Source organism: Falco punctatus (genome assembly GCF_963210335.1).
Source record: "Falco punctatus genome assembly, chromosome: 8".
Taxonomy (NCBI): domain Eukaryota; kingdom Metazoa; phylum Chordata; class Aves; order Falconiformes; family Falconidae; genus Falco; species Falco punctatus.
Window position 1 is genome coordinate 26068791 of NC_137588.1, and position 22406 is coordinate 26091196.

Below are 22406 nucleotides of genomic sequence, written 5' to 3' on the forward strand. Positions count from 1 at the left end.
ATCCTTCTCTTCCCTCCCTGATGAGCCATGCACAGGCTGCAGCCCCAGCTTAGCCAGGCCCTGCCAGTCCCCTTAATTAATGCAATTAGGAACGTCTCCAGGCCAGATACCTGCAGCAGCACTTGGAGCATCACTTCTAGCTTTGCTGCTTGCTTGCGGTCAGATCTGGAAGCTGGGGAGGGGGGTCATACCCATCCTGGTGACACCAAGCTGGTGGGGACAGGGGACTCATCCTGCACCCCCAGCCCAGGCGAATCCCACCTGGATGTGAATGCTGTGGGGTGCGAGCACAGGGCAGAGTGGCACCCAGCAGCCAGGCACCAAGGGACCCCTCCGTGCCACCCCACTGTCCCCAGGCTAGGGTCCTGCATCCTATCCCCTGTTCCACCAGCCAGCCACAGCGCTGGGCACTTTGACCCACGGTGTGCTGCCCCACAGCCCAGGCCGCATGCCTCCTGCTAAAGCTGGGCTCAGGCAGTTGCCCCCCGGCTGCGGCTGCCCCCGGGGTGCAGGTCCCAGCCGGAGCAGGGCAATCCCATAAGGCACAGCCCTGGGGACCCCCCGCCCCTCGACCAGCCGTGGGGCTGTCCCTGGACCCCACAGACCCCAGCGCCCGGCCCCGGCCCCGCGCCCGCTAGGGACAACCCCGAGACCCCCCAGCCCCGTACCCCCGGGGAGATGCGCCCCGTTCTGCGGGTGCTTCTCACCGCCGAGGGGGGTGCGGGGTGGTCCCTGCTCCTTCTCCCCGGGGCCAGTGGCAGCCCCGGCGACTGGTGTCGGCTGCGCCCCTTGGGGAGGGGGGCGGCACGACCCCGCATTTTGGTGGGCCCCACAGGTCTGGCTCCTCCTTCAAACAGCCCGAGGCCGGGCCAACGCGAAGGCGGGGGGAGGCACCGCCCCACCCCGGCCGGCATCGCCCTTTTAAGGAAGGGGAAATTCTTCACATAAACAAGCGCGGCCCCCGGGAGCGGGGGGTCCCCTTCCCGGGGGCGGGGGGGGCCAGGGCCAGGGGGGGCGGGCCCCCCAATTCCCTCCCTCCACCTCCCGGCCGGGGTGGTTTGGGAACGGTGATTTTGGGGTAGGGGGTGCTGGGGAGAGGGGGTAGCCTTGAAACAGCCAGGGAGCGTCTCGCAAGTGCGGGCCGCGGCGGGGGGCGAAGCGCGGCGGGACCCCCGCCCCCCCCGGCCCGGGGTGCGGAGCAGGCGAGGGGGCACGGCCGCAGCCGGGGAAGGGCCGAGCGGCTCCGCATCCGGCGGTGCCGGCGGGCGGGAAACGGGGCATCCGGGGCGGAGAGGGCACGGTGGGCCCCCGCTCCCCCCGGAGGAATGCAAGGGGCTGGTGCCGAGCCCCTCCTCCCGCGGCACCGCGTAGGTGTAAGCAACACCCCACGCCACCCCCCCGCCGAGCCCCCCAGCCTGGGGCAAAGGGTCGGGCCCGGGGGATGCGGGTGCCGTGGGGGTCCCCGCCCGCCGCGGCGGCGCGCAGCAGCAGCGAGGCTGAGGCCAGGTTACAAACACGCCATTTATCAGCACACGCACCCCAATCCCCCCGAGTTTGGGAGCCCCACGTGGGGCTCCGGCCGGGCCGGGGGCTGGGGCCGGTGCCGGGCAGCGGCGCTGGCGGCCCCGGCCCCCCTGGGGCTGCCCCGGTGGCCCCGGGAGGCGGGCGGTGAGGGATGGTTAGCGGTCCCGGGAGGTGATTAGCGGTCCCGGGCGGTAATTAGCGGTCCCGGGGGCCGGCGGTTCCCGGCACTAATGAGGAGGGGGGGGAGGTCTCCGGGGCGGCTCGCTCACCAGCCCTTGGCACATCCTGCTGCCATCCACACCACCCCCCCCAGCATCCAGACCTGAACTGGGGGGGGGGGGGGAAGAGGCTCTAAAAACTTGGGGGGAGGGCTGCCCGGCTGTTAACCCCTTCCTTACTGGGTGCGTTTCTGGCCAGAGCATCATCCCTGGGCTTGGCGTGGCATCTGGTGGGTGCCTGGTGTGGGAGACGGTGCTGGGCAGGGACTGCGGGGCAGCAAGGACTGACGGGGTCTGTCACCGGGTCCCTGCCACTGCCGCTGGGTCGAAGGAGATGCCGAAGTTGAACCGGCTATGGTGGCCCCGGGCTAGGAACCAGGCTCCGTGTGCGATGCTGCACGTCCAGATCTGTGGGGGCAAAGCGGGCAGGTTGATGGGCACCCACCAGGGATGCCGCCACCCACCCACTGCCCCTCCCCACAGCGCCAGCCTTACCAGGTAGGCGACGAAGGCCACGTAGGCAGCCAGCAGCAGTCCCAGGGGGATGTAGTACCCCAGCCCCTGCAGTGTGGGCAGAAAGTCCACCACGAAGTAGACGTTGATGGCACAGACCAGCCCCGTGATGAGGGTCATCAGCACCTTCCCCAGGCTGCGGGCAGGGGAGTGGGCATCAGTGCCAGGGCAGAGCACCCCCCCCCCCCCCCCTGCATGCCACCAGGCACAGCGGACTGGGGGATCTGGGTTTGTGGGTGAGCAAAACCCCAACTAGAACATTTCTGCACCCCATGGCCATACTACACCCCTACAATGGGGGTCTGGGTGTGGGCTTTGGCCACCCTCTGAATGCAGGGCTGGCAGTGCTAGGAGGATGCTGAGGACCCAGGGATGCCTGAGGGGGTCACACTTGGCATTTGGATGAGGATGGAGAGGTCAGTGATGGGTCTGTCCCACTCTGGATGCCCTGAACAGGTGGGAGCGAACAGGCAGGAATTAGACCATCCCAATACCCATACACCAACTGACCCCATGGCATGGTTTTGGGGGACAGGATGAGCCTAAAGGAGGGTGCCTGCGGCTGGAGCACTCCATTCTACCCACCCCGCACCTCCCCCGTGCCCCAGCACTCACAGGCTGTTGGTGAAATCCTGCATGAGTGGGTGCAGGCTGGTGAAGGTGAGGACGGGCAGGACAGCGAACGGCAGCTGGAAGGAGAGGGGGATGAAGGGGGCATAGCCATCAGGCTGGGGTGTTGGGGGGAAGGTGGTGCCCCCCCACCACTACCTTACCAGGATGCTCTGCAGGACATTGAGCAGGTCATTCATGCCTGTGAGGTGGCTGACATCCTTGAAGGCAGCCACAAAGACAGTGGGCAAGATAGCAAAGGAGCGGGTGAAGAGCACCCGGGCGAAGCGGGACCAGCGGAGCTGCAGGAAGCCCTGGGGACAAGGAAAAATCTGTGCCCTCACCCCTTGCTGTGCCTGGGGCACCATGCTAGGGTGGACCCCCCAAATCTGGGTTGGAGGAACATGTGGGGCATCACCCCTTCCTCCATGCCAGGGCACTGAGCAAGCCTTTGCAGGGCTGCTGGGCCCCACTAGATGTCAGCTCCAGCTCATTAAGCGAAAGATCTCAGGGAAATACTGTGTGGGGCATTCACAGAGTGCCTCGGGGAGGGTGTCACAGGGAATGGGGGTGGCCATGCAGCAGCAATGGGTGGGCACTGTCCCCATCCCACCTCCTGGGGACCCAGGACCTTGGTGCCAGAGCAAGCTGCCACCCACCAGGTGGGCATCGCTGTATGCCCAGCTCCCTGCAGGCATGGGGGGCAATTAACTCTGCCAAACTGGACCCCTCACCCAGGGCCCAGCTGTGTTTCCTGCCGCCGCTCCCACGTGTTACCTGTGGGGGCAAGGGCCAGCATCCCTGTCCCTCACCTCCATGACAAACTGCCCCGCATATGTCCCAGTCATTGTGGAGCTCTGTCCCGCCGCCAGGATCCCGATGGCCCAGATGTACAGTGCCGCTGTCCCGAAATAGCAGCCCAGGATAACACCCTGCGGAGAGACAGTCCCATGGGGATCCCAAATCATCCCCCACCCTGGGTACTTCCATCAGCTCCCAGCCTTCCAGCAGGGTTGCGGCAGCTCCCAGCCCCAGGGGTCAATGCGGGGAGCACTATGTTCCCCCAGTGGGTACAGATGCCCACTGGGCACAGCCCAGGGTCACTCACCCCCTGGTAGATATCCACAGAGACCGTCTCATTGTTGGTTGGGAAGATGCTGGCATACTGGCGGACGCTGCTGTTGATGCACTTGTTGTGCTGCAAGGCACAAGCGGGCGTGAGCGTGACAGCCACCCAGTAGTCTCCACAGGCATGGGGGGACCCCGCCACACCACGACTTGGGGCAGGAGGATACCCACTCTCCAAGAGATGCTCGCCCTGCCCGTCTCCACAGCTGGCACAGCCATCACCTCCCCATGGGCATGAAGTGACACTCACCACATCCTCGTTTCGCTGGTGGTAGAAAGCCTCGCCAAAGACAGCCATGACAAAGAGGTTGATGAGGAAGGAGACAAAAAGGGCTAGGCAGGACTCGATCAGGAAATACATGTTGGCCTCCTGCACCGCCTCCTTCTTGGATCGGTCGATTGCCCGTGTCTGAGCATGGCGGGTGACATGGGTGCCACAGGGTCAGGTGAGCACCCCTGTCCCACATCCAGGACCAGCTGATCCCCACCAAGAGTCCCCTGAGACACTCCTGGGGTGGCAGTGCCCATGGCAGTGCCTTTGTCTCACCTTCACCAAGGAGGAGTGGAGGAAGATGTTATGGGGCATAATGATGGCGCCAATGATGCCCACGGCCTGGAGCAGCTCCTCTCGCCCGCAGCCCAGGCAATAGGGCAGGAAAATGCCCTTCAGTACCTCCACCTGCCCTGGCCTCACCACCACATACTGGGGACCGGTGGGAAGGGGCAGTGTGAGCTGCCCTGCCTGCCCACTACAGGCCAGTGCCAGTGTGGATGCCCCACAGGGGTCCCCTGCCAGCGCCCTGCAGGGAAAGGGGTATCCCCAGCTCCCCCCTTCACCTCGTAGCCAAAGGTCAGGGCCATAATGGTGATCAGGAGGCCGAAGAAAGCCTCCAGTTTTCGGAGCCCTAGAGAGGTCGAGAGATGGAGTGGGGCAGAGCAGGGGACACCAGTACCACATGGGCACCAGGGCTTCCCAGGTGAGCGTCTCCCCTGTCCCCCCACCCTGGCACTTACCATACTTGTCGAGGAAGAGAAAGAAGAGGGTGTCCACAATGGTGATGAGGACCCCACCCCAGAGGGGGATTCTGCAGGATGGCAAGGGGGGGCATTAGACATGTCCCCCTCGACAGAGCAGGGCCATGGGGGAGGATGGGAGTCCCCATGGAGCAGCTCACCGGCCGGCTGAGAGCAGGCTGAAGGCAATGGCTGTCCCAATCACCTCCTGCATGTCAGAGCCGATGATGGCGATCTCGATCATGAGCCAAAGCAGCACACGGGGCACCTGGAGGGGCCAGGGCCAGGGTGCCATGAGGTGCCAGAGCTCGCAGAGGAGCTTGGCCCCAGGTGAACTGGCACAGCCTCCAGGGTGGAGATCCCTGTCCCCAGGCTGCAGCAAGCCACCCAGAGCAGCATGGGGACACCAGGAGACACCCCGCCAGCCTGTCCCATGACACAGTCTCAGGGTGCAAGATGGATCCTAAATCCCAGCCTGCCTCCCCCATCCCCATACCTGCCCCAGTGGGAGCTGAGGATAGGACCCAGCTGTCTGGATATGATGCTCAGGGGGCACACCAGGGCAGAGAGGCATATCCAGCCCTCCTTCTGGGGACCTGTCGTTCAGCCAACATCAGCCATCACTTATTCCCCGCCTCAGGACCTTGCTGCCTAGAAGGGACCCCTAGCTCCCCCTCTCCTTTGCTGTTTGCCCCTCCCTGAGCTCCCCCAACTCCCTGCACCAACACGCCCAGGCTTATCCCGCGTCTCAGCTGCGCGTTGCTGCCTCGACGCCTGGGCTCACCCCCCCACCGAGGACGCGTTCACATGTCCCCAGATGGGACCAGGACACCGAGGCAGCTTCTTCCCTCCAACACCCTGGGCCCCTATACTGCAGGAGTGTGTGGGCACTGGGGCTGGGGGTGCTTTGGGGAGCCCCTGGGGAAGGTGGGGCTGTCACAGTATCTTCCTGCTCCTCTCCAGCCCCCCAAGTCGCTGCCAGGACTGTCATCAGCCCAAATGCAGCACCTCCCCCAGGCTGTGACCCCCTGGGGGATTCCCAGTGGTTGCTCACCTTGGGGTAGTAGAGGTAGCAAATCTCACCCAGGTCCTTCCCTGTCACGACACCCAGCCGGATGGCCAGGCGCTGGCACAGCAGCCCTAGGATGGTGGCCCACAGCAGCACCCACAGCAGCTGGGGGGGCAGGAGGGAGGGAGGTAGCAGGGGCTGAGCACCAGGCAGGATCTGGCTTCCCGGGATCCCAGCAAGGTTATCAACCAGCCCAGGGACATGGGGAAGAAAAGCCTGGAGGGGCTAGAGGTGGTCCCCAGCCCAGGCAGAGGGGTGGCCCTCTCCCACCCCTGGGTGCCCTCCCCCAGCACCAAGGCCCCCCACCCATGCCCTTCCCGCTCTTCAGGCTGGGGAGGTTGGCTTGCCATGGGGCTGGGCGGTCGTTAGTGCGGGAGAGGTTACAAAACCCTCGTCTGCTTCCTGATGCCGGGGCTGGGGGGGCCCAGGGCTCACCTTGAACCCCGCCACAGCCCCACACTGCAGGTCCGACTCCACGTTGCCCGGGTCCAGGTATGCGATGCTCATGAGGAAGCCGGGACCAGTGAAAGCCCAGAGTTTCCTAAAGCTGAAACCAGGCTGGGACAAGGAGGGGGTCGCGGGGCTGTCAGGCACCGTTAATTGCACTTCGTGGTTTCCTGCTGCTGGGCCATGCTTTCACCATTCCTCCCGGCAGGGGAACCCCCATTCCCTCCCCTTCTCCCTTCCGCCTCTGGGACCAGCCGAGGATGGGGGAGCTGGTGGGGTGCAGGCAGCCCCGGGGGACCCCCACGGGCCTGGGCACAGGTGGCCCAGGACGGGGAGCTCAGAAAGTGTGTAAGCAGCAGGGTGATCCCTGCGGCTGGGTAGCACCTTGCCTTGTGCCTCAGTTTCCCAATCTGGAAACCTTTATGTGGAAACACTCAGCCTGGGGCTGGGATTTGCTTGAGCCAGGTCTGGAGACACTGAGGTCCCCAGGGCAAGTCCCAGGCATGTGTCCCCCTCTGCGGTGGCCCTTTGACTCCCCACCTCAAGATCCCTGTGGTACTGGCCCCCCACCCTGTCTCTTCCCACCCTCAACCAGAGGTGCCAGCCTGGCAGCACCTACCCCGCCGCCCTTGGGGATGCTTATGAGTTCATCCAGGTAGGTCTGATCCCGGGTACCAGGGCGCTGGGGGGGCATGGGGCTCCGGCCGGTGCTGTAAATCTGGGCTTTGTCCCAGTTCAGGGACCCAGTGAGGCCTGGAGGGAGGGCAAGGAAGAGGAGAGCAGGACAAGGACACTGGTGGGCTGGCAGCCCTGAAACCAGCTTCCCCTCAGTCCCCCCTGCTGCTGCCCAGTGAGCCCCATGAGGGACAAGCCCCATTTTCCCAGGAGGGCTCTGAGGGTGGTATATGAGGGCTGTCAGTGGCTACCCAGAGGGGTAAGATGCCACCTCCAGCTCACGTGTCCCTAAAGCCCCCTGGTCACACGCAGCCTTCACAAGTCCAAGAGATAAGTGCATTTCTGGGCAGGAGGGACAGGAGGGGACCGTGCTCTGGGTCTTGCTGCCAGATGGGCAGACTGGGACAAGAGGCTCATACTGGTCCCAACCGCCCCCTTCCCCAGCCCACTTATGTCCTGGTAGCGTGGGTAAATCACTAGTGGTCTTGGGGGAACAGAGGATGGGCCAAGTGGGGAAGCCAGGACAGGTTAAGGGGGATGGTGCCCACTGGGGCAGTGGGTGGGTGGGGGGAGCAGAGCCAGGTGGTGTTCTGGGGCGGAGGGAAGGGGATCTAGGGGAGGGAAGGAGGTGCAAGGGGACCCAAGTGTCATGGGACTCACCTGCCTCCAGCGATGCCGTGGCTGGGTCTGATCTGGACATGGTGCTGGGAGGCCCCTTTTTCAACACTGCGTGCAATGCCTGCCGTCCAGCTTTTAAAGGACACCCCCAGCTGCAGCCCCCGCGAGGAGGAGGAAGTGCTCCTTCCCTATCCGCAGACCTGGGGTGGGAAAGGGGCCCTGCCTAGTGCGGGCTGGGTGCTGTGAATGTGCACGGTCTCAGTTCCCCCACCCTCTGTCAGGCGGGGGGGGGGACACCCAGCACCTCCCTCCCCCCTGGCATGCACAGGCATGTGCAAGCCCGGGGCACCCACACCAGTGTGCCCAGGGGTGTCGGAGCATGTCTGCATGTCGGCCTCCATCACCTGCCAGGGGTCCTGCTCCATGGGCGGCTGGAGGGACGGGGGACAGTGTCCCACTGCGTGGGGAGGGAGGGCTGGCCCCACGGGAGTAGGGGAAAGGCCGGAGGAGTAGGAGCGAGGAGGAAGCAGGAGTGTTGCACAAGCGCGTGAGCAGGTCAAAATGCACCCTCAGCTGCCGGGGGGGGGAGCACCCAGCAGGCAGGCTCTGTGGCACAGGGTGCTCACACCACCCCTGGGTGGGGGGGCCTTCACCCAAAGATGGGGTGCTCAGTGTCATTGCAGGTCAGGCTGTGCCTACAAAAGTGAGGCACTCCATCCCCAGGACCCTCATGGCTGTTGAGATGGGAGAGAGAGCACCCCAGGTGCACCTATGGGTGCCTGGGGAGCACCAACTGACTTTCTGGGGCACCCCTCTGCCAGACAGGCTGTGCCCCATAGAGAAGTGGGCATCGGGGTCTATCCCCAAGGAGATGTGGGGGTGGGGTGGGCACAGGGATGTGAGCCTGGCCCTGCTCCAGGGTATGACCCAGACACCCCCCACCCCAATTAATGGCTAGAACAGCTGGGAGGTGGACAGGGTCCTCCCCAGACTGGCATGGGGGGCGTTAGCATGCAACTCAGCACCCCCTGCCCTCCCCGTGCCTCAGTTTCCCCAAAGCAAACAAGCCTGGACAGGCACCGCTCTCAGCTTTATTCCCTGTTAGCCAGGGGGCGGTGAGGTGGGGGGCTGGGGCTGGCAGCCCCAGTAGAGGTGAAGGGGGTCCTGGGGCGCTGCTGGTGGGCGAAGAATTGGGCAGCGAAGGAGATGGGGTCACAGGGCTGCTGGAGGAGCAGGGCCTGGAGGAAGTCAGACAGCAGCGCCCGGAGCTCGGGGTGCTGCTGGACATAGGCGGCATGGGACGCTTGCAGCTCCTCCTGTGGTGGGGTGGCCAGGGTGGGCACGGGCACCAGTGTCCCCACCCTGTGTGCTGTGCCAGGGTGGGGAGGGCAGGATGCCTGAGTCCTTTCCCACGGTTGAGGAGGTGTGGGAGAGGATGCTGGCCAGCCTGCCCCCCACACTGTACCTCCTGGGCACCCCAGGGGGAGACCCTGCTAGGGAGTGGCACAGCCCCATGTCTCCCTGTCCCCATTCCCCCATTTCACCTTCCTGTCCATGAACCAGGACCAGAGCTGGATGTCCTCCTCCCAGTCCAGGGGCTGTTTGGGGAAGGGGGGCTGAGGCTCGACCCCATCTGGCAGCAGAAAGGCAGGACAGGGTGTTCCCCACTTGGCTGCCAGACAGTGGGCTGGGGCTGCCCATGCTGGGGGGCAGAAGCCTCCCCCCTCAGTACCTGTCTTGCCAAGGACAGACTCATCTTGCAGAAGCACCAGCATCGGGCAGCCGACCTGCTCCAGCCGGGCCAAACGCCTGCAGGGGGAAGAGCTGGTGACCCCCTCTCCTGGGTCTCCACAGGGCTGGGGTTGCCCCCGGCCGGACTCCCATCCATACCCGCTGGGGAGGAAGCTGCTGTGCCAGATGGTGGAGACGCCAGTGCTGGTGTGCACAGCTCGCTTGATCACAAACACCTCTGCCTCCGCTGAGCCCACTGCCTGCTGCTGGATGCCCAGGGGACACCGGGGGGCACAGACAGGGGTCACCCCTGTCCTGGAGTCACCTCTGGCCCTGGGTGCCATCCCCACGTCCCCCCATGCTGTCAGCCACACTCTACTCACTCCCATCTCCCACTTCCCACCCTGGCACCCCAAGCTGCTCCAGACCTCCCCATCCCACAGGCCCCCCTTGGCCAGCAGCTCACGTAGCTGGAGGTGCAGAGGTGGCCCTCGGTGTCAATGGTCGGGAAGACGAGGCCAGGAGGCACTATCTGTCGGCACGCCATCACCCGCAGCAGCAGCAGGTTGGCCCCCTCCAGCACCAGCCCCTGCAGCTCGGCCCAGCTGTAGGAGAAGCTCCAGCAGTGTGGCTCTGCCTGTGGAGAGACCTGGCCACCTCATGGGACAGCTACAGCCTCACCAGCCCCATGCACCGCATCCCACCCCAGGATGTGACCCATCTGGTGGGTAGAGGAGTGAGACATTCCGCTCCCCCACCCCCGTCTCACCTTTCCTTCCTGGAAGGTCTTTGTGACAGTCATCCCATGCTGGTGGCTCACCATGTGGGTCCTTCTCACTATGGGGTGTGCTCTGAGCTGCAGAATGGAGGGGGACGGGACACACACAGGGTGGAGGGTAGAGCCAGGGCACCCCCTCTCTGAGGTGGCACATCTCAGCACCCCTTTCAATCAGGGTACCACACCAGATGCATTATGGGAAACTCTCTGCCCCAGCTGCCACCCAGAGGAGGGGATGGGGACCAAGCTGGTGGGACAGAGGTGGGATCCCAGCTGGGGAGGGGACACCCAGCTGCCCGCAATGACCTTGCATAGGCTACAGCCCCCAGGAGGGCATAGCTGCAGGGCACACCCCAGGGCAGGGGGGGAACGACACATGCAAGGGGACACGCCACTGCCACTGCCACACCAGTCACCTCCAGGCGCTCCTGCTCCTCCTGCTCCAGGGTCTCCAGCTGCAGGGTCACATAGGCTGGCAGAGTAGAGCCACACTCAGTCCACCCTGCTGGCGCTGCAGCAGTGCCCACCACCCCAGCCCTGGGGGCCGGTGGGACGGGGATGCTCCAGCCCTGGGGACGGGGGGTACACCCCCCACCCCGGCTCACCTTTGAGCGTGCTGGAGGCGGGCACGCCGTGCCGCCTGCTGCGGGAGCCGGCCTGCACCAGCAGGCAGCGCCGTGCCGGCGCGCCCTCCCGCTCGTAGGGCGCCCACCGGGCTGCCGCCCACCGCTGCCCCGCCGCCTGTCCCTCCGCGGCCACCACCGCCAGCGTCTCGGCGAACAGGCAGCGCTCCAGCTCCTCCGGCCCTGCGCGGGGGGGCCGTCACCCCTGCCCGGGGCACCCCCTGCCTCAGTTTCCCCCCGCCCTGCAGCCCGGGCTGAGCCCCTCACCGTGCTATCCAGCTCAAGCCCCCCCGACCCGTCCTCCTCCTGCCGGACCCGATGGCCCCCACCCCTGCACCGAGGATCCCCAGGGCACGGCGTAGGGGGACGTGGGGGAGCGCGGGGCCGGGGACCCACCGATGAGGCTCAGGAACTCGGCGGCTGCCTCCCTGATGGCTGGGGTCTCCTGCCGGCACTCGCGGGGGGGCTCCATGCCCAGCCTGGGGGCTCCTGCTGCCGGACCCCCCGGTAAGGGGGCTGCACGTCTCCCCCAGACCGCGGTACACCCCCCGTGCCCACATGTGTAACCCTGGGGGGGACATAGTGACCGCCCCTCCCAGCCCCCGTCGCCCCCCAATCCTCACCCCCGGCCCTCCGCAGCCTCCCCAACACCCCCGAGCCCCCCGGCCGAGCCCCGGGGCTCCCCCCGGCCCCCAGACCTGCCCGGACCGGACCCAGGTACCCCCCTGCGACGCCTCAGCCGTTTCTATAGCAACGGCCTGGCCCCGCCTCTTAAAGGGGCAGCGACCTCGCAGTGGGGTTTCGCGGGGGGGGGGCCACCGGCCGCGCAGAGAAAAGACCAAACAGGTACAAATCCGATCCAGTCTTTTACTGGGGGTGGGGTGGGGGTGTTGGGTGGGTATCCAGTCCCCAATACAGCAGCATCCCACCAGCGTGCCCCCATGGCCCCATTTCTCTGTGCGTGTGTGTGCAGGGGGGGCTCCGGCACCAAGCATGGGGTGCTGGAGAAGAGCCCCTTGCCTGGAGGTAGTGCTGCCCCCCCCCCCCCCCCTTGCTGGCTCCATCCCAGCCCCTGCCCCCAAAGGAGATGCACGGCACTGGGGGCTGGCAGGGGAAGGGGGGGGCTCCCTGAGTGCTGGCTGGGGGGAAGCAGTGTCTGTGTGAATTGGAGGCTCCCAGAAAAACGGGGCTGAGTGGGTTAGGAAAAGCCCTTGGTGCCATCCCTACAGTCCCAGCAGTGGGGTGGGGGGCTACAGACACCCAGAAGGGGCATCGAGGTGCTTCCACGTGGTAGCTGGTGACCCCCAAGTCTGGGGGAGCAAAGGCAGGGATCACTTATGGGGTGCCCACGGAGGGGGGTGCCCATGGGGTGGGGGTGTGCACTCCACTCCCTCCCCAACTCAGCACCCCAGGAGGGAGATATACAGCAAATCAAACCACACAGTCTTCAGGCCCCCTGTGTCCAAGCAGCACCCGGCCCCATGGAAAGATGGGGGGGTGGGTCTAGGTGGCTTTGTAGAGGTCCTTGCGCTGCCGCACCTCCTTGAGGACACGGGCACGGAAGGCGTCAGGGTGCTCCCCCCTGCCCTGCCGCAGCCCCAGTGCCGCCTGCAGCTCCGGCCGGTGGGTCCGCAGGAAGGGGTTGTAGGTCTGCTCCTCCCCCAGCGTGGAGGGGCACTGTGGGGGCAGCCGCTCAGACCCCTGCCAGAGTGTGGGACCCCCCCCCCCAACACCACCTTCCCCTACGCACCCTACCATGCAGGGGGTGCTGGGGTGCAGCATTCCAGCCAAGGGATGGGGAATCCCGCAAGGTGCTGGGGTGTGGGGGCTGCAGCTAGGGGACCCCTCCAGCCTCACCGTGCTCCTCTTCTCCTGACGCTGCTGCATTGCCCACCGCAGCTTCTGCTCCAGCGCGGGGTTGTCCAGCTCCAGGAGGCTGGCGAAGGTCAGGCACTCCAGCGCGTACTCATGGCCTGTGGACCCCTGTACCCTTTAGCATTGCTCCTGTCTGGCATCCCAGCTTGGCAGCAGGGGCTGGGGGGGACGCTGACAGCTCTGCTTCGCTGCTGGGGACACTCACCCGGCCACAGCAGTGTGTCCTCACCCAAGCCCACAGCCACGTCCAGGGAGGCCAGCATGGTCTCAGGGGAGCCCTCAAACAGCCTGCCTGGACCACCACACAACCACCTGTCATGGGGAGGGGATTGGGGAGGTCCCCCCAAGCCCTTCCCAGGGCAGGACTGATCCCCCCGGCCCAGCCACCCAGGTCTGGGGTTGGGCACACTCACCACAGCCAGCAAGGAAGAGGAGGTCCCCAGAGAAGAGGCAGGGGGGGCCGCCGAAGGGCCCGCCATCCAGCACGTACACCATATGGCCCACAGTGTGGCCAGGCGTGGTGAGCGCCTCGAAGGTCAGGCAGCCCACGCTCACCTTCTCCCGGTCTGCAAGTGGGCTGCACCGGGCACAGGGTGCATGGTCAGGGTGCCCCCCGCCCCAGCACCTCAAAACACCCACCTCCCCATACAACCCTTTCCTGGTGCACTAGTGTCATAAGTGTGCCAGGTCTCTGCCCATGAAGACAATGTGGTACTACAGGGACTGGTGGGTGGGTGGAGCAGACAATGGTGATTGGGCTGACACACACTCCCCCAAAATTACAGGGGTGCTGTGGGGGATGTGGGGTGCAGGACTTACTTGGTGAGCTCTGGGATGGCATCGAGGGCGCTGCCATATACCTTGCAGGATCCATGCTGCTGGCAGAGTGCTGCATTACCCCCACTGTGGTCCCTGCAGACAGGGAGATCAGCGCCCCTAAATGTGCTGCCCCCCATATTCCCCCACCCCTTGCAACCTGGGGGTAGGGCTGGGGGCTGCCTTAGCTCGGGCACCCTCCACAGCAGCCACCAACGCCCTCAGGGCCCCCTCTTGCCCCTTACCAGTGTTTGTGGGTGCAGAATATGGCCTCCAGCATCACCCCCTCTTCTTCAATGGCAGCCTGGGAATGGGGGGAGAACAGACAGACAGATCTTGGGGGGACACAGACCCTTAACCCTCCCCTAGCTCCCCAGAGACTGAACAAGCCCTGCCACCCTCCAACCTTGTCCCAGGCACTAAAGGCTGAAGATTAGGGACAGATTTTCCCCCAAAAAAAGCCAGAGATGCCAACCCTCACCTGGGGACACCCGAGCACTGGGTTGGGGGGGCTGTGGGGGTCTCACCTGCACAGCCAGCGGGTCTGAGGGGTCGACGACAGCCGCCCGGCCAGAGCCAGTGTCAATGACCAGGTAGCTGTAGTTGTTGGAGAGCACGGGAATGGGCAGGATTTTCAACCCTGGGGGTGGAGGAGATGAATAGATAGACGGACAGGCAGACAGACATCAGGGCATGACACCCCTGCCCAGGAAAGGGGAGGACGGGCCAAACTCCCCACACCTTAAATCAAATTCTCAGTTAAACATGCTTTGGGCAATTTGGCAATGGCAACCCCTCTCCACCCTGAAGTGCCAGTGTGGGGCGACACGACGGGGTCACGGCAGTGGTGGGGCTTGCCAGGACTCACCAGGGAAGCGGCAGGGCTGGGGCACAGAGTGGCCATGTGGGTACCGCTCCCGGGCCTTCTTCACCTGCCGCTGGTAGAAGAGGTAGCCCAGCCGTGTGCGGGCGTACAGGCTGTACCTGGGGAGGGCAGACACCGCCTGGCGTTAACCCCAGCCCCTCCAAGGAGTCCAGCTGCGGGGGGAGCTGCTGCCAGGGCCATGACCCCCACAGGGCACACATACGAGGTCACCTTCCCATGCGCGGGGGCTGAAGGTGGCATCCGTTCCCCCTCCCCTGTCCCTGATCTACAGCAAGGGCAGAATCAGTTCGTCAGGCATGTCCCCCCAGCTGCTCTGGGCAGCAAGGGCCAGGGGCGACATCACCGCGGGGGTGTCCGTCACTTTGTCCAGGAGGGCTCTGCTCGCTAGGAAGGGCTGGAGCCTCAGGGATTTGCCTGCAGCAGCACTCTGACAGCCAGGCATCCCCGGCTGTGTTGTGCGGTGTGTCCCCTTCCTTGCCAGAAGGGCCATGCCCAGGGCTGACCCTGCTCTGAGGGCTGGCCCTGGGTGCCACAGCCCTGGGAAAAAGGGAAGCGGGAGCCAAAGTGGTTGGGGAAAAGGGAAGCGACAAATGCCCCATGGCATGTGCCATGCAGGGGTGCAACGGATGCAGGCTGGGGGTCCAGGGGGACCCCTGTTTATACAGCAGCGTTTTGGGCTGGGGCTGGGGACCAGTGCCAAGAAGGACACGCGAAGCCGCGGGCTGTAAAGCCCATCTCTGGGCCAAGGGCATCCCCCTGGGTGGTTACACCCTCCGCACTGGCACCAGCAGGTACACGGCAGGAGGGATCCTGGCAGAAGCTGGGGGTCTCCTGCATCTAGGGGGTGGTAGGAGCCCGAAGCCGGGCAGTGGGCGCTCCTGCAGCACCGGGCAGCATGGCCACGGCTGGGCACCGGGGTGGGTTAATGATCAGACCCGAGGAAAGGAGTGTCAGAGACGAGGGTGACCGCCACCGTGCTCGGAGAGCCGGTGGGTGATTCCCGGCCCCGCAAAGCCCCCCCCCGTAGCCTGGCTGACACCGCCTGCCCTCGCCCCGCCGACCTGGGCGGGCTGAGCACCCGTGGAGGGCTGGCCGGCTGCACACCCCCAGCCCCAGCCCGGCCTCCCGATGCCAGCGGGGCCGGGGCACGCCGGGCTGGCCCCGCTGGCATCGCCGGGGAGCTCTGCACAAGCAGCGGAGAACGGGCCCTTCCTGCCGCAGGCAGAACAAAGGCGGGCGGCGGTGGCTCCCTCCCGGCGGGGCGCACCGGCGGACACTCACCCCACGCGGAACAGCAGCGGGCCGGCCAGGGCCATGAGGGCGGCGGCGGCGCGGCGGGCCAGGCGGCGGAGGGGCAGGTAGCGGCGCAGGCAGGCGGCCCCCAGCCCGCGGGCACCGGCCACCGCCACCCGCAGCGCGGCCCCGCCATCGCCCGGGTGCCGCCCCCCGCGCCCCGCGGCCATGCCGCCCCGCCCCGCCTCCCCGCGCGTCACGCCACCGCCCCCCGCCGCCGCGCCCGCCGCGCCCCCTGCTGGTCACGCTGCGTCACTGCCGCGGGGACCGGGGAGGGGGGACACACCGGCCGCGTCACCGGCAGAGAGAGGAGGGGATTCCCCTCTCCCCAGCGCCGCAAAAGGTGTCCCCCCCAGTGACGTCACTGAGCGGAGAAGGGGGTCCCTAAGTGACGTCAGGGCCGGCAGGAGGGAGGGCGTGGGCGGGGCGGTTGGCGCCCCGTTCGGCGGGCGGGGGTCGAGGGGGTCCGCCCCGGGCAGCAACAGGAGGGGAGCGCCCCCCGCCCGGCCTCCGCGGCACCCCGGGGCGCAGCGGCGCGGAGTCGCCGCAGGGGGGCGCGGCGGGCGGTGCCTTCCCCCGCCCCGTCCGCCCCGTCCCGGCTCGTCGCGGCCACAGCCCGGCGGAGCGGCGCGCAGCAGGTAGGGCGGCCCGGCCCCGCTCCGCTCCCCCCGCCATTCCCGGTTCCCAGGTAGGGCCGCTGGCACGGGTGGGGCACGGAGACCCCCGTCCCCCACCCCGCGGTTCCTCTCGTTCCCCCGGCTCCCCCCCGGCCCGGTTCCGGCCGCCTTTGCCCCCCCCCACCCCCCTGTCCCGGCCCCCTCCGGGCCCGCAGCCGGTGCGGGGGGGTGTCCCAGCGCCGCACCGAGCGTCCCGGCGGGCGGCGGGGACCGGGCGAGGGTGGGAGGCTGGTCCCTGAACGGCGGGAACGCGCTGCGACCCCCCCAGCCCCGTCCCCGGGGCGGGTGGGGCACTTCGGGGCGAGGTGCGGCGCGGCGGGTGGGCGCGGGGACGGGGTGGGACCCCGCGGGCATGGACGCGGGGGGACGGGACCCCCACAGGCGGGATCTGATGCCGTTTTCCAGACCCCACGGGATCGCGGAGGGGCGCGGTGTGGGGTGGTTCGGGGCGGGACAGGGGTGGCAGCGCCCTTTGTGCCGTGCAGGGTGTCCCCCACGGAGCCCGTGGTGGTGGCACGGGTCGGTGCCCGGCAGGGTGCGGCGTGGCACCGCGGGGGGTGCGTGGGGACCGGCTGTGGACGGTGTGAGGGCTCCTGGCGTGGGGCACAGGGGGGCACCGCCGTCCCCCGCGGAGGCGGGCAGGGGGCGCGGACAGAGGCGCGGTGGCGATGCTGAGCTCCTGCAAACTCGTGTCGTGTGAGGGGGGGGGGGGGGCCGCACCGACCCCCCCGGCGTGAGCCCTGCCGAGCTGAGCTGGGCCGGGCCGGGCCAAGCTCTGTTGGGCCGTGCTGTACTGAGCCGTGCCGTGCTGTCCCAGGCCGTGCTGTCCCAGGCTGTGCCATCCCGGGCTGTGCTGTCCCAAGCCGTGCCTTCCCAAGCTGTGCCATACTGGTGGGAGCTTCCAGGCTCTTCTGAGAAGTCAAATGCTTTCCCAGGCAGCCTCACTGTGGGGAGCCATGGGGAAAGCGGGGAGCCCTGGCCGCCCCCTCCCCTGCCCCCCCACCCCGATCCCGCTGATCCCCCCCCAAGGTGGCCCTTGGTGCCCCAGGGTCCCCGCAGAGCTGGTGGCAGGAGCCTGAGCCTGGCAGGAAGGCCAAGGCAGCCAGCGGAGACACTGCCTGATGGGGCTGTGCCGGGGGTGACACCCGCCTGCACCCCTGGTCCCCACCACGTGTGCCTTATCTGTGCTGAGTCACAGTGCCAGTGCAGAACAGCACCCTGTCCCCGGGGACAGCACGTCATGCCAGGGCCACTGAGCTGGTGACCTCTGCTTTTGGGGCTGTGCGGTGCTGTAGCCCCGGGAGGGTGCAGGGTGCTGCCTGCCTCTCTGGGTGCGGCGGCCACAGGGACCCGTCAGGCTGGTTCCTTCCCTGTTCCCAAGGCTACCCCAGTGGCGTGGGGACAGGGGGGACTGGGGCAACTGGCAGACCCTGGCCACAGGTTGCTGGCCATGGGCATAGGGTAGGACGCCTCCAGGGTGGGACCTGCACAGTGACCACGTGCTGGCCAGGTAAGTCCCGCTTTCCCTAGGTGCCTGGGTTCTTTCCTAGGGACTCTGGTTCCCCTTAACCAGGTGCCAGCCACAGGGGTTTTCCTGGGGTCAGGCTCCTATTTTGGGCCCTTCCCAGGCGCTACAGATGAAGCAGTGCTGGGGGGCACCGGCTGTTTTTTGGGAAACCGCAGAACAGTGGAAGTGAAACTTCCTAGTCAGGTGGTCAGTGCCATGCTGGTTATTTTCAGCACCGCCATCATCGTGATGGCAGAAGGGCGGCACAGCCGTGACAGCTCTGCTGTGGCTGGGACAGACGGTGGGAAGGATGGAGGGATGGACCCTGAGCTGCTCCCCCTGGTCTGGCATGGCTGGCTCGGGTGTGCCCCCCTGCTCCGCCACCCGCCCAGCCCAGCCATGGGAAGCCCTGACGTCATGCTGGAGGAAGCACCCAGTTGTCTCCCAGCCCACTCCCAGTGGAGTCCAGTCCTGGTTCCTTCCCGGGGATGGTCCTGGGGTCACGTCACTGTTACAGGCAGAGGGGACGTGGCGGGTTCTGGCATCTGCCTGGGGCTTGGGGTGGGCATCCGCCAGTGGCAGTGCCGGGGGTGGCAGACGGGTAAAGGCCTGGCACCGGCTCCTGGCAGTGCCGTTGTTTTCCTGGCCTTGGAGATCCTGTCTTCTTCCTCTTTCTCCCTCTCCTCCTCCTCCAAGGGCTAATCCCAGCAGCTGGCCCTGGGCCCAGGCTGGCTGCTCATGGCTGCCGGGGGCTCTGCAAGGGGGCCCAGTGCAGCTGGTGTGGAGAGTTCAGCTTCAGGGGGGTCCTGGCTCCCCTCCCTGGGGACGTGTCCACCTCCATCTGAGGTGACGCGGGTGGCAGTTGTCCCTATAACTCCCTGGGGGGACTCAGGAGTTCCGGAGCCCCTGCGTGACCCACTGGGCTGCTGGGTGGGGGGCACCCCCAAAATGGAGGGGTGGGCAGTGGGGGATCTGCGTGGGTCAGCGATGGTGGGGTGGGCTGCAGAGCCCAGAGGGGTCATATCCTCACCGGAGAGGTCATGTCCCTGCTACAGCTTGAGTCAGTTCGTGGCCTTGCCCTGCCGGTGGCTGGCTACTGACGCAGGACTCAGGGCACAGGAATGCTGGTGGCCCCAGCTGGCCAAATGTCCCTTGTGTCTCACTGACCTGCTGGCATTGAGGCCAGCTTGTCATTAGTTAGAAGCTGCTATTAAAGTGGGAGGCGGAGGTTTTGTGGCTCCACTGTCCCTTGTGTCCCTGCACTTGCAGCTTCACTTGCCGGGGATGCGTACTGCCCAGGGAGGGGGACCTGCACTGACACCCCCCTCCCCACCACCTTCTCTCGCCTCCAGGTGCCTGTGGGAGACTGGGAGCCAGCATGGCGCAGCCCAACGCACCCCCTCCCTACGATGACAAGAACCCCCTCTACCCCCCACCACCAGGGGGGTACCCCCAGCCCTCCCACTACGCTGGGGGGTACCCGCAGCCTGGGGGATACCCTGCAGCAGGAGGGTATGCACAGCCAGGGGGGTACCCTGCAGCAGGGGGGTATGCACAGCCAGGGGGGTACCCCCAGCCGGGGATGGCCATGCCCACCATGCCTATTCGGTTTGGTAAGTGGGGGCAGCTTGGGTATTTTTTGGGGGGGCACTAGAAACAGGGATGCTATGGGGGAGCTGTGCAGCCCACCCTGGTGCTGAGGGGTGTCCCCCACTGCAGGCGACAGTGGCATCGGGGATGATTCCCCCTTCCAATCGGTTGACTGGGATGACAAGAAAGTCCGGCACACCTTCATCCGCAAGGTGAGTCCTGGGGAGCTGGGGACACCCGTCAGGGTGGGGGGGTGCCTGTCAGGGTGGGGGGCTGGGTGCTCACCGCCCTGTCTCTTGCAGGTCTACGCTATCATCTCCCTGCAGCTGCTGGTGACGGTGGGGATCATTGCCGTGTTCACCTTTGTGTGAGTGGAAGGTCCTTCCTTAGCTTTGCCCCCAAAAAGGGAGAGCCTGGCCCCATGTCCCCTGGGGTGGGGTTCTGGGGGGACAGTAGTTGCTGTCCCCCATCCCTCATGCTCGTCTCTCCCATCCCACAGCTCCCCTGTCCGCTCCTTTGTCCAGAGGAACGTTGCCATCTACTATGCCTCGTAGTGAGTAGGGGGTCTGCCAGCTCCTGCCCCCTCTGGGGTGCCATCTGTTAGCTGGCACCCCACAATCACAGACTCCCAGCCCAGGAGGGGTCCTGGTGGGTGGTCAGAGGGCTGACCCCTGCCATCTCTCTCTGCAGTGGTGTGTTCCTGGTGACCTACCTGGTGCTGGCCTGCTGCCAGGGTCCCCGGTGAGTTGCTGGTGTCTGGGACCCCTGGGGTTGGGGGTGTCCCATGGCATACCCACACAGTGGATACGGGGGGTGTCTCCAGGTCATCAGGAGGGGGTGTCCCTGCCTGGCGCTGCCCCTGAGGCATGAGGATCAGGGGGACGTAACGTGGCCCCTGTCACCAGCTCACCTCTCTCACCTTGTTTCATCCCCAGGAGACGCTTCCCCTGGAACATCATCCTGCTGAGCATCTTCGTGAGTGGGCTGGGGCTGGCAGGGGGGGCCTGGGGGTGCCCCCGTGGCATCCCAGCTCCCCAGGCGGGCTGGGAGGGACAGGGGGGTGTGTGGGCAGGTGGGGGGCAGCCAGGAACTGCTGGCCACCATGGTGCCGCTCAGTCTGCTGAGCCCACCCTTCTCTCTTCTCCCACAGACGCTGGCCATGGGGCTGATGACAGGCACGATCGCCAGGTACGCCCCGGGGACGCTGCAGTGACAGGAACTGGGGCCCTCCTGTCCTGGCCATGCAGCTGGCTCAAATGAGAGGTTGCCAGGAGCTGGGGGACATTCTGGTCCCCTGGGCTTGGGGATGGAGGGGCCCCTATCCAGGATCAGGGCTGGGGGGGGTGTCACCAACACCCCCCTGGCAGGAGGATGCCTAAGTGTGGGGTGACTCTGGTGTCCCCTCCATCTGCAGCATGTACCGAACCAATGCCGTCCTGATCGCCATGCTCATCACTGCCATTGTGGCCATCATTGTCACCATCTTCTGCTTCCAGACCAAGGCAAGTAGGGGGATGTGCCCTGCCCTGTGGAGGTCCAGGCGCAGGGAGGTGGGTGGTGGGGACAACTGGGCTCTCCTGTGACATATGTGTCCCCCTGACCCGGCAGGTTGATTTTACATCATGTCCTGGGCTCTTCTGCGTGCTGGGCATCGTGGTCATGGTGACTGGGATTGTCACAGCCATCGTCCTCTCCTTCAAATATGTGAGTGGGGAGGAGAGAGGGGCTGTGGGGTGCCACAGGTGTCCCCAGGGGTGGTATGGGCGGGGGGGGTTGGGTGGTCCTTCTTTGCCAGGAAGCAGGGTGTGGTGCTGGCAGTTTGCCTGCAGGGAGAGGGTGCGTCGGCATCAGCGGCAGCTCCTCGGTAGCCAGGTGCGGGCAGGACCTGCCCTGCCTTGTCTGCTGCGTGCCAGCAACCTGGCTCACCCTGCCCATGTCCCCTTCCCCGCGCAGGTGCCCTGGCTCCATATGCTGTACGCGGCCATTGGTGCCATTGCCTTCACCCTGGTGAGTTGATGGCTGGGATGGGCAGAGGGTATCAGGTAAGGACTGGGTAGGGGGGAATCCCCCTGCCTTGGTTCCTGTCTTGAGACACCCTCTGCCCCCCCAGTTCCTTGCCTATGACACCCAACTTGTGCTGGGGAACAGGAAGAACACACTGAGCCCTGAGGAGTATGTCTACGGTGCCCTCACTATCTACACTGACATCATCTACATCTTCACGTTCCTCCTGCAGATCGTGGGCCGGGATTAGCCCTGGGACCACTCCTGTCAACCCCCACTACCCCTCACCCCTCCTCTGGCCTCTGTACAGGATATGGCCACTTCCCATGACTCCTAATGCTTTAGCATCCCTACCCGTAGGCTGCTAAGGAAACTGCTTCCCTTGATCGCCCTGCCACAAGCCTCCAAGGGCGGTGGGGGAAACTGGCTGCCGGTGTTTAGGCAATGCCCAGCCTCAGCACTGCTTGCTGAGGCCCTGCTGGCAGTGCCAGGCTGGCAGTGGACTGCCACAGTCCTGCTGGGGTGTGGGGAACTGACAGTGTCCGCTGGGATTGTATTGGGATTTTTTTGACAGAGCCCAGTTGGTGTCACCACTTGGTGCCTTAAACACTGCTCTGGCCATGCCCCCCTCCCCGTGCTGTGGCAGTGCCTAGCGTGGGCAGGGGGCAGCTGGGACACCCGTGGAGGGACTCGTGGCAGAGCTCACGTTGCAGATGCCCTGGAGCCACGGACATGGGCAAAGTTGCACTTGCTAAATAAAACACTTTAATTTTCCAGACAGTCCCAGTCTTACTGGTGTGGCGACTCCCCC

The 22406-nt window shown here is 66.0% G+C and overlaps 4 protein-coding genes across 9 annotated transcripts; 1 reads left to right on the forward strand and 3 right to left on the reverse strand.

Annotated features, from left to right (window-relative positions):
- Positions 1-1502: 1502 nt before the first annotated feature.
- SLC11A1 (solute carrier family 11 member 1) lies at positions 1503-8026 on the reverse strand. 3 transcript variants are annotated; one of them, XM_080397944.1, is made up of 15 exons: positions 7858-8026; positions 7142-7275; positions 6511-6633; positions 6061-6180; positions 5168-5274; positions 5007-5077; positions 4830-4897; positions 4540-4695; positions 4243-4401; positions 3973-4062; positions 3677-3796; positions 3029-3178; positions 2871-2944; positions 2238-2391; positions 1503-2150 (listed from the first exon to the last, which is right to left on the reverse strand). In XM_080397944.1, the coding sequence occupies exons 1-15, from the start codon at positions 7895-7897 to the stop codon at positions 2040-2042; spliced, it is 1677 nt and encodes a 558-aa protein (XP_080254070.1). In that variant the 5' UTR covers positions 7898-8026; the 3' UTR covers positions 1503-2039. The 3 variants fall into 3 exon arrangements, with proteins under 3 accessions (XP_080254070.1, XP_080254071.1, XP_080254072.1); XM_080397945.1 differs by lacking the exon at positions 7858-8026 and having other exon boundaries at positions 6511-6622; positions 7142-7264; XM_080397946.1 differs by lacking the exons at positions 1503-2150; positions 2238-2391 and adding an exon at positions 2424-2703.
- Positions 8027-8210: 184 nt separating this feature from the next.
- CATIP (ciliogenesis associated TTC17 interacting protein) lies at positions 8211-11715 on the reverse strand. Its single transcript, XM_080397969.1, is given in 7 exon segments — positions 8211-9131; positions 9360-9830; positions 10013-10183; positions 10316-10497; positions 10500-10796; positions 10930-11130; positions 11344-11715. Coding segments are annotated over 7 exon segments (1623 nt in total). The 5' UTR covers positions 11420-11715; the 3' UTR covers positions 8211-8906.
- An 85-nt stretch (positions 11716-11800) lies between these two features.
- LOC308068055 (putative hydrolase PNKD) lies at positions 11801-15953 on the reverse strand (the record flags this gene model as incomplete). The annotated part of the gene is given in 10 exon segments (XM_080397960.1): positions 11801-12624; positions 12805-12920; positions 13028-13114; positions 13236-13399; positions 13642-13734; positions 13884-13942; positions 14166-14278; positions 14507-14622; positions 15806-15938; positions 15941-15953. Coding segments are annotated over 10 exon segments (1068 nt in total). The 3' UTR covers positions 11801-12450.
- Positions 15130-22371, forward strand: TMBIM1 (transmembrane BAX inhibitor motif containing 1). Of its 4 annotated transcripts, none has more exons than XM_080397964.1 (12): positions 15130-15315; positions 19354-19614; positions 19721-19803; positions 19894-19958; positions 20091-20144; positions 20282-20332; positions 20527-20566; positions 20742-20779; positions 21006-21093; positions 21200-21295; positions 21545-21598; positions 21702-22371. In XM_080397964.1, exons 2-12 carry the CDS (start codon positions 19380-19382, stop codon positions 21843-21845), a joined length of 948 nt encoding a protein of 315 aa, XP_080254090.1. In that variant the 5' UTR covers positions 15130-15315; positions 19354-19379; the 3' UTR covers positions 21846-22371. The 4 variants fall into 4 exon arrangements, with proteins under 4 accessions (XP_080254090.1, XP_080254087.1, XP_080254088.1 ...); XM_080397961.1 differs by lacking the exon at positions 15130-15315 and adding an exon at positions 16104-16505; XM_080397962.1 differs by lacking the exon at positions 15130-15315 and adding an exon at positions 16104-16455.
- The last annotated feature ends 35 nt before the right edge of the window (positions 22372-22406 follow it).